Here is a 10,525-nt window from a genome sequence, read left to right on the forward strand (position 1 = left end):
TATGTGCGCTTTTTATGCGGCTAAACTTGCTGCCAATAAAGTGAAGAGCATATGAAGAAAGCCAAAAACTTTGCAGCTTGTCACATAACAACTAATTTCGTCGCACAAAGATATCCATGTGCCTTTTTGTATGTTGCTAAACTTGCTGCCAATAAAGCAAAGAGCATACCTAGAAAGCCAAAAACTTTACAGATTGTCACATAACAACTAATTTCGTCGCATAAGGATATCCATGTGCGCCTTTTTATACGTGCATATACTCCCTTCACCTATAAATCAAAGAACAGTTTGCTCACACACCACTCGATAGCTATATCCTTCCATTGTTTATCCCTCGGCAATGGATGTGCCTTTGGCATCTAAAACATTCCCCTCGCCCTCACCTTCCAAGCGTGAACAGTGCAACGTTGATGGCCATAAGAGCTCATCGAAGCATGCAGATCTCAATCCACATGCTAATGATGTAAGTAGTGACTATCTTAACCATGATTTCCATTTTCTATTCTAGCTTTGAGTTTCATATGCAGTAATATTATTTCTGGAAAGTTCTAGGAAAGACTTCTTTAAGGCAGCTTCGAGCATAATTAGAAGATTTTCCACAAGAGCCTGCATTGAATTAAGCAGTATGTTATTAGCTATGTGTGCACCTCACTTGTATGGACAAAGGACTAAAAGTTGATCCTACAATGCTATTTTTTTCTTAGTGCTCCCTCTTATATAGTATTACAATTGTTCTAAAATTCTTGTTTTAATTTATTTAGATATAGATGTATCTAACACTAAAACATAACTAGATACATCCATATCTTATATAAATCTATGAAAGAAGTTTTGGGAGGGAGAGAGTATGTGCTAGCCCGTCAAGTAACAAAAATCCAAGTGAGAAGATAATTAAGGGGAGAAAAAGTTTACAAGTGATATGTCCAAAATCATTGTGGTCATGTCCTACCCCAAGGAGATCATTCCAAAAGTGCCACCTGCTGACAATCTCAGAGGGTTCTTGAATCCAAGGGACTTTTTTTAGTCTGACTAAAAATAGTCTCTTTAAGAGGCTAAAGTTCCAAGCACTCCTGATTAAAAGAGAGGTTAAAACTAATCTTGAGACTACATTTTTTTAGTCAGGGGTACCCATACTAAAATATGGATTAGTCCTCTCTCTCCTCATTTAACGCCTCTCGACACATGCAAGTTCTGGATTGAAGGGTTTGGAGGATAATAAATGCTCACTAACTTGATTTTAGCCTCTTTAGTATTTGGATCTAAGCATGGGTGAGACTAACAAGTTTTAGTCTCACTACTTTTAGTCATCATGAGACTAAAACGTATCAAGCACCTCTCAGTCACTTTCTCTCCCTCCCTCTCCCACGCAGCGCTCTCTCTCTCCAAAAGAAAAATGGGAAAAAACTGAAAATGGAAAGATCTTGCGAAAAGATTAGTTAAATTTACTCAGCCACACTGCACCACTCGGTGTCAGGCGTATCTCTCTCCCTTCCCCCTCGTGATCTCTCGCCACGGGAGCCCCGTGACTTGAGCTCGTCATCCACGTCAATGGCGATGGCCGCGGCCGCTTCCCCCTCCAAGATCCTGATCCCTCCGCACCGAGCCTCCGCCGCGACCGCTGCCGCGTCCACCTCCTGCGACTCCCTCCGCCTCCTCTGCGCGCCGCGAGGACGGCGCCAGCGCCCGCGCGTGTTGGTCGCGCGTCCGGCTCCGCGGCGGCCCTTCTTCTTCTCCTCACGTGCCGTGTCAGACTCCAAGAGCTCCCAGACCTGTCTCGACCCCGACGCAAGCACGGTACGTCGCCTCGCCTAGCCTAGGTGCGCAAATGCGGCGCTTGCCGCCTAGTCTTGTCTCGCCGCCCTGATCCGTTGCGTCCGTATCTTTCCGGATGAGAATTTGATACATGCGGGAAATTATTGCCTCGGTAATTTAGATGCGCAAATGTGATTCACGCCTTGTGTTCTCATGTGGACATTTATTAGAGATGATAAAAAAATACTACTCTACTTTGCTAGCGCATAGCAGGAGCTTCCTGGCGACTAATCATGTGGGCATTTTCATTGGCTCCAATTGTTTATTTTTACTAGATTTCAGTAAATGTGGCAACTGTGGACGTTTGTTGAACAGTCCTACTTAATCAATAGGTGTGGGTGTGAGCCCCATAAGAAATTCATAAAGAAGATGGCATGATCCATGGCATGTGGCTCTTAAAGACTATACTTGGCAATCAGATCAAGTTCTTGGATTTTTCTTTTTAACTTGTTCAGTTTTCTTCTTTGAGTTCTGCTTCAGTACACCCCTTTAGAAAACATTATGATTTCGGATGTGGTGGAGATTAAAACTTGCCCTTTCATTTTAATTAAAAAGGGTAGTAGAGTCTATTCCACGTGGTGGTTGCCTCTCTTCCTCACAAACGGTTCTGACATCAATACAACTAAACAAAGTAATACAACCAGACGAGTTTTAGGCGATGATAGATTGGGGTCTTCTGTGCTGATGGAAGACTCTAATTGATGTGAAAAAGTTATGCACAACAGGAAGAACTTGGATCATGTCTCAGCTGCAATGCTGATTGAGACATCTGACGTCCTATTAACCCATATTTGAAAAAAAAGAACTGAACATAAGTTTCAGCTTGATTGGTATTTTTTTTATTTTTGTAGAAAAGGAGGATGACCCCGGGCTGCATCTAGGAGATGCATGCGGCCATTTTATTGATTATTCTCGAGGACCTTACAAAGTAGAACAACAATATGCGTGAATCCGCCATCTTGGCAACATCTGCCGCTACTCCTATCCAAATGATGAAGGGGTGCAAGCTGGGCCACATACCCAGACCTCTCACCTAAGCCTAACATCTAAAGCCGGAGGCCCCGACCGAGCCATCTGCCGGGTCCGGGACTCAAACCGGTCTGACGCACTCACATGTGTCGTCGCCGCCATCTTCCACTGGTCCATCTTCAGAGCAGATTGAGGTGACAACCTTGGCAGGTACTCCGCCATCGATGCCACCACGACGCCAAATGACAACCTCCACCTACGCGAGCCTTGGCAGTCCCTCCGCCATTGACGCCACCACGACGCCAGACGACACCTCCACCTACGCGAGTCCATCTCCAAGCAACAGACGTAAATCCATGCTAGGATAGGGCCGCACCACCGCCGTCGCCCACCACCCACAAGCGCCACCCAACCCCAAGGTTCCCAAAGCGGCGCCTTCAAGAAGGGAACGGCGCCATGAGCGCCGCCATCACCCAACAAAGTTAGGGCATTCGCCCGGGAGACCTAGGGGAATGGGAAGTGAGGAGATCAGTCCATACCGACGCCTCCAAGGAGGGGAACGACGCCCTCAGGCGTCACCGTCGGCGCGGCCGGTCATGGCCGGCTAGGGATTTCGCCCGAACTAGATCCCCGGCACCAGCAGCGCCTCCTGTACAGAACCGGCAACCAAGAGGAAGCGCGGCCCGACCAGGCTGGCCCGCATGCCGAACAGGGGAGGAGGGGAGGCGCCAGATCGCGCGCACCGACCGCCGCAAAAGCCGCCGCCGGTCACCAATGACCACCGGATCCCGCCGCCTGCGCGGCCGGGACGCCAGATCCATTGCCCGCACAGCTGCTAGCTGGCCGTGCCTTGCCAATGGAGCCGCCGCTCCAGATCTGGGGTTCCCCACGCAGAGGCAGGGCAACTGAGGCCCCGCCGCCACCATCCTTGGCGCCCCAGGCTTGCCTGGCGGCTGCCTCAGGCGGCGGCGAGGAAGGGAGGGGGGGGGGGCAGAACTATTCACCAGCCGGCCATTATCTACAAAAGATTGCTAGATATTGTAGCTCCAATTTATTGGATAAACTTGTTGCCCCATGTTGCATTCGTTCCATGATCTCTTTTGGTGATAAACAAGCTGAACTCAATGCCAACCGCCTGGAACACTTGTTTCTTCGTTCTTTGTTTGATTTACTTTGCAATAGGCAATTGATGAGTTTCTGCTGTTTGTGCAGAGTGTTCTCGGAATTATTCTTGGAGGTGGTGCAGGGACTAGATTGTATCCCCTGACGAAGAAGCGTGCGAAGCCTGCAGTGCCACTGGGTGCCAACTACAGGCTTATTGATATTCCTGTCAGTAATTGTCTGAACAGCAACATATCAAAGATCTATGTGCTCACGCAGTTCAACTCAGCTTCTCTTAATCGTCATCTCTCACGAGCCTATGGGAGCAACATTGGAGGTTACAAGAATGAAGGATTTGTTGAAGTCCTTGCTGCACAGCAGAGCCCAGATAACCCTGACTGGTTTCAGGTATCTCATTCATTGTTATTTAAGTGTTTTTGTTTAATCTGAAATGCGAGATTCATCTACTGATGATCATAATCTGTCTCATGTTAGCATTTAGAAGAAGGCAAAATCTACAATTCCTTCATAAGTACGCATGATTGTATCATTTCACCACGAATGAATTTCACTAAGCTCTGTGGAAATCCTAGGGCCAGCCTTTCAAGATCCAGAATAAAAAAGAAACAAACTGTTCCAAGGCGTCATCAGTATTCCTTTTTACAAAACCTTGATATAGATTATAAGAATTATTAGTTGAATACTACCCTAATAGTTCTCTATTAATTTTTTTCTTGATAGCATGCTATCACAAGACAGTTTTAAGCTCAAGTAGAGATGCTCAGAAATTTTTTCAAATTGATTTTAACAGTGTTTCTGTATTATGCGAATCTGTTTTGTGTACCAGGATCTGGTCCTGAACAAGTTCACTAGTTATGAATTTAGAATTAGTATATGTGAATGGTTAGTGATGTAACTTTGATTTTGATCTTATGAGCATTAGCCAGTCATCATCATTTATAAGTAAACATAGCGGATCAAACTATGTTTCATACTTTCATATGTTTGCCGTTATAACATACTATTCATCATAGTTTTTGCTTTAGATTGTGAGTGTTATACCACACAGCTACATGCAGTTTCTGCTAGTTTATGTCAAACCAGTACCCTACAGCGTTTTTCTAGATAATAAGAACCAAAGTCATGTCCGTGAGGACTTGAACCTGGGTGGCTGAGCTGTAGATCCACTCCCCTAACAAAGTGAGCTCTGCTCACTTCTTGATGATCATAAACCTTTCTTATCAACATAAAGTGTTTCTAGGATCCCATGCAAGCTTTTGCAGGGTATTCACTTTGTCTTATCATCTTATCTCAGGGTACTGCAGATGCTGTAAGGCAGTACTTGTGGCTATTCGAGGAGCATAATGTTATGGAGTATCTAATTCTTGCCGGAGATCACCTGTACCGAATGGACTATGAAAAGTTTATTCAGGCACACAGAGAAACAGATGCTGATATTACTGTTGCTGCCTTGCCCATGGATGAGGAACGTGCAACTGCATTTGGCCTTATGAAAATCGATGAAGAAGGGAGGATAATTGAATTCGCAGAGAAACCAAAAGGAGAACAGTTGAAAGCTATGATGGTACACTGATGCTGTGCCTTTCTAACTAATTTCAGATATACAGTTGTGAACCATCATTCATTACACCACAAAATCTCTTCTGTTGAATGCATTTACACCACGTTGCTGCCTGTTTTGATCTTGTAATGGTACACTGACGCTGTGCCTTTCAAACTAATTTCAGATATACAGTTGTGAACCATCATTTATTACACCAAAAAGCTCTTCTGTTGAATGCATTTACACCATGTTGCTGCCTGTTTTGATCTTGTAGGTTGATACGACCATACTTGGCCTTGACGATGCGAGGGCAAAGGAAATGCCTTATATTGCTAGCATGGGTATCTATGTTATTAGCAAACATGTGATGCTTCAGCTTCTCCGTGAGCAATTTCCTGGAGCTAATGACTTTGGAAGTGAGGTTATTCCTGGTGCAACTAGCACTGGCATGAGGGTATGCAAAGCTCATTGAGTTAGTAGTTTCCTTTTGCTGCTTCTGCTTTATGATTTGTATCATTTTAGCTTCAGAGAAACTGTCAAGTCATATGTTTATCGTAAGGAAGGGGATACAATAGGTTATCGGATATGCAGTTCCATTGGCATTCATAGTTGTGATATGTGCTTCTTAAGAGTTTTGTTATTGTTGCCGACAGGTACAAGCATACCTATACGATGGTTACTGGGAAGATATTGGTACAATTGAGGCATTCTATAATGCAAATTTGGGAATTACCAAAAAGCCAATACCCGATTTCAGGTGTGCTTTCACTTTTTGCCTTGTTGTGGACAAAAATAATGAAATTTCATGCATGTAAAGTGTTATAATTGTCCCCTATTGATTTAATGTATACGTTCAATTTGAATGCAGTTTCTATGACCGTTCTGCTCCCATTTACACACAACCTCGACACTTGCCTCCTTCAAAGGTTCTTGATGCTGATGTGACAGACAGTGTTATTGGTGAAGGATGTGTTATTAAAGTAAGTAGCCTTTTTCAGTTGGCTCTCGGTATGCTAACCTTCTTCAGGTGTTTCATTTCATGCTAATGAACTTTAAGCTTTTAAAGACATATTTCAAAACCATCTATACTTATTTATGGGCTGTGATTGTTATATCTTCTCTCAAGTGATTTTTGATACTGTATGTAATAACGGCTACTATGTTCCCTCTGCCTTTCTTTGCTGTCCACGTAGAACTGCAAGATACACCATTCAGTAGTTGGACTCCGGTCCTGCATATCTGAAGGGGCAATAATAGAGGACACATTGCTAATGGGTGCGGACTACTATGAGGTAAAATCAAACAGGTGTAATATGCTTCTGGCAAAGTGACGTGCTCACCCTTTCTTTTCTTGTTCAACAGACTGAAGCTGATAAGAAACTCCTTGCTGAAAAAGGTGGCATTCCCATTGGTATTGGAAAGAATTCACACATCAAAAGAGCAATAATTGACAAGAATGCTCGTATTGGAGATAACGTGATGGTATGCCATATTAATATACTTATGGTTAAGCATCTATTGGTTTCTCTCTTTTTTTCCACTGCAACACTGTCATACTGAATATGTAACTCGAACATAACTTTTCTCATGGTAATGTCCAAAATGTAACCATTATATAACAAGCTTTAGGCCTTGCCCAGTTCATAGGAAAAGTGAGAAAAAAAATGTAAGAATAGGAAATTTTCTTTTAGCAACACTGTTTAATCGTTTTGTTCAAAGGAAAAGTGGAGGAATGTTCCTTTGATCACATTTTGAAAAGAAAATAGCAGGAATTTTATAATCTACTTGACTTCCATCCTAGTTATCGTTCTTCATGTGCTTTGAGTTTGATTTGACTGTCTTTAGCGGATGGTTAAGACGTCCTGATAATGTCAAGGGAGGTTGGGGTAGACCAAACTTGACATGGGAGGAGTCTCTCAAGAGTGATCTTAAGAACTGGAATATCACCAAAGATTTAGCCATGGACAGGGGTGCGAGTAAGTTAGTTGTCAACTGCCAGAACCATGATTTGGTTTCGATATCTTATGGATTTCAACTCTAGCCTACCCCGACTCGTTTGGGACTGAAAGGCTTTGCTGTTGTTGTCCTATGTTCTATTCCTTAGAACAAGACTTATATTAGTGTGAAAAGTTGTTTTGCACTTGTATTCCTATCCTATTTTTTGCCATTCTTCTTCTATTCCTACGTTTTCATAATCCTGTGAACCAACCAAACATATCCTATATTGTATATCCATTTCCTTGAACATGATATCACGCATTGTGAGTTGTTTTTGGTAGTGATCTGGACTCGTTGGTATATTGTAGATAATCAATGTTGACAATGTTCAAGAAGCGGCAAGGGAGACAGATGGATATTTCATCAAAAGTGGCATTGTAACTGTGATCAAGGATGCTTTACTCCCTAGTGGAACAGTCATATGAAGTAAGTTGTCTCCTCGTACACACCTCGGTGTCTGCAATCAGTAATGTTTTGCTTCAGAACTATGAACATGCTGTAAACCAAACATGATGCAAATGCAGCAATACAGTTGGTACATACAAACCATGCACTGGTATCCTATACATTCGCTTTGAGATTTTTAGCACTCTTCTTGTAAGTAGTTGACTCTGTTTGGGTTGCCCTGCAGGCAGGTGTGAAATGTGTGCCAAGGGACAGAGCTACTTGCATCAGTCTGGAATCAACCAACGAGGCCGCGAAGAGATCATAAGAGCAATAAAAAAGGAGTGCCATGCAAGGCACTTCTCCACCCTTTTTCTCCCTTGATGTATTAGGAACTGTGATGTACAAGCAACTGTGATGCACTTAGGCGAAGTGCCCCTGGATTCAGCTTTCTCTTTGCTTGTAGTCGATTTCCAGCAGACCATGCTATTTGGTGTATGGTTCATGTAAAACCTTGCGTTGCTTTATCTATATCTATATCTATACCAATATAAAAAGACCCAAAGGGGCAGATCTAATTGATCTCGGCCATCAAACTAAGTTAATTCAACTACCTAGACTGCTTCAATGGCGAGTGTTAAACATGTTTAACGTGCAATTAATATCATACCAAATATTGCATTAATCATAGATTAACACACAAATAATAGCATACCTAATATTCGCATGCAATTAATATATTCCTAAATATTAACGTGTGTTGCATGTGCGTATTTACTAGTACATAAAATGGGCCGAAAGCCTATTTCATGATTGTAGGATCAGGTATCGAACGGGGTGTCGTGATTGTAGGATCAGGTATCGAACGGGGTGAATGGGAGATTCCACAAATTCTTCGGAAAAACATGTGTTCACCTAATATAAGTTTGGTTAGAGGGGTCAAGATTAAACTGAGAAGACCAAATATTCAACCTATTTACCTTGAGTTCAAGTCTTTGAGACATTGCCCAATCACTTGTGATATATCTTCAAGGTAATCTCTTTGACATTCAGAGACATGTTCTTTGTCAGTTCACAACTACTCTTGGACGCTTTTGAATAGATAACAGTCTAGTGGATGCACAGTCCACAAGCGTAATAGGGTGAAGACAAGTCGTCTAGTGGATACACAGTCCACAAGTGTAATAGGGTGAAGACAAATTTATGCATAGTCCACAAGTGTAATAGGGTGAAGACAAGTTCTTCACTGAAGCTCAATCACTTAGCAGATTTTAGGCTCTAGGGTTTCTCCTCTCTTAGGATTCTCTCAATCTCTCCGGAAGGATGGGTTGCTCGGGCGAATTAATTCTCTCACGGAGCAGTCAACCATCAAAAGTTGAAGTGGGTGGCCATTTATGGCCGAGAGCAATCTTGAGGGCAGATATGACTGTTTGAGGTGGTGGCCACCCAACTGTACACGCAACATGTAGCATGCCACACGTCACGAAATGGTCGGATTTCAAACGCAACCAATGACTTGACTTGCGAAACAAGTCAGTCGACTCAACTGGCGAGGACTTTCTCTTCGGCATACCGAAGAATATCACCTTGGGCACCGAAGAAAAACTATCCGCTCAAAAGAGATATCCAAGTCTTCACTCAAAAAATAATTGTAACGCCCTCGATGCGGCTATATCTCCCACGTGTCGAAGCACGACTTAGAGGCATAACCGCATTAAAAGCAATGTCGCAAGTGAGGTAATCTTCACACAACCCATGTAATACATAAGGGAAAGAGATACATAGTTGGCTTACAATCGCCACTTCACACAAATACATAAATAAAGCATTACATCAACCAGTTACAAACAAGGCCCGACTACGGAGCCAAAATAAAAGAAGACCACCCCAAATGCTACACAGATCCCCGATCGACCCCAACTGGGCTCCACTGCTGATCGACTAGAACGAAACAACATAAAGGACAAGATCTTCATCGAGCTCCTCCTGAGCTTGGTTGCGTCATCTGCACAGACTCATCGGCACCTGCAAGCTGGTTTTGGAAGTATCTGTGAGTCACGGGGACTCAGCAATCTCACACCCTCGCGATCAAGACTATTTAAGCTTATGGGTAAGGTAAAGGTATGATGTGGAGCTGCAGCAAGCGACTAGCATATATGGTGGCTAACATACGCAAATGAGAGCGAGAAGAGAAGGCAAAGCACGGTCGAGAAACTATGATCAAGAAGTGATCCTAGAACAACCTACGTCAAACATAACTCCAACACCGTGTTCACTTCCCGGACTCCGCCGGAAAGAGACCATCACGGTTACACACGCGGTTGATGTATTTTAATTAAGGTCAACTTCAGGTTTTCTACAACCGGACGTTAACAAATTCCCATCTTCCCATAACCGCGGGCACGGCTTTCGAAAGTTCAAATCCCTGCAGGGGAGTCCCAACTTAGCCCATGACAAGCTCTCACGGTCAACGAAGGATATACCTTCTCCCGAGACATTCCGATCAGACTCGGTATCCCGGTTCTACAAGACAACTTCGACAAGTCAAAACAAATCCAGCAACACTGCCCGAATGTGCCGACAAATCCCGATAGGAGCTGCACATATCTCGTCCTCAGGGCACACTCAGATGAGACTAGCTACGAGTAAAACCAACCCTCAAGTTTCCCCGAGGTGGTCCCGCAGGCAGCTCAGTTC

At 43.6% G+C, this 10,525-nt stretch overlaps 1 protein-coding gene across 2 annotated transcripts; it reads left to right on the forward strand.

Moving 5' to 3' along the window:
- Positions 1–306: 306 nt before the first annotated feature.
- LOC119327341 (glucose-1-phosphate adenylyltransferase small subunit, chloroplastic/amyloplastic-like) lies at positions 307–8,410 on the forward strand. Of its 2 annotated transcripts, none has more exons than XM_037600462.1 (10): positions 307–463; positions 3,994–4,290; positions 5,198–5,467; positions 5,721–5,900; positions 6,100–6,203; positions 6,315–6,426; positions 6,640–6,738; positions 6,809–6,928; positions 7,753–7,870; positions 8,076–8,410. In XM_037600462.1, exons 1-9 carry the CDS (start codon positions 341–343, stop codon positions 7,867–7,869), a joined length of 1,422 nt encoding a protein of 473 aa, XP_037456359.1. In that variant the 5' UTR covers positions 307–340; the 3' UTR covers position 7,870; positions 8,076–8,410. The 2 variants fall into 2 exon arrangements, with proteins under 2 accessions (XP_037456359.1, XP_037456358.1); XM_037600461.1 differs by lacking the exon at positions 307–463 and adding an exon at positions 1,467–1,794.
- Positions 8,411–10,525: the final 2,115 nt, after the last annotated feature.

Source organism: Triticum dicoccoides, chromosome 7A (assembly GCF_002162155.2).
Source record: "Triticum dicoccoides isolate Atlit2015 ecotype Zavitan chromosome 7A, WEW_v2.0, whole genome shotgun sequence".
NCBI lineage: Eukaryota > Viridiplantae > Streptophyta > Magnoliopsida > Poales > Poaceae > Triticum > Triticum dicoccoides.

Coding starts and splice junctions, on each gene's coding strand:
- LOC119327341 (XM_037600461.1), top strand. CDS start 1,549: ATGGCGATGGCCGCGGCCGCTTCCCCCTCCAAGATCCTGATCCCTCCG. Junction 1,795..3,993: donor TCGACCCCGACGCAAGCACG/GTACGTCGCCTC, acceptor CTGTTTGTGCAG/AGTGTTCTCGGAATTATTCT. Junction 6,427..6,639: donor GTGAAGGATGTGTTATTAAA/GTAAGTAGCCTT, acceptor CTGTCCACGTAG/AACTGCAAGATACACCATTC.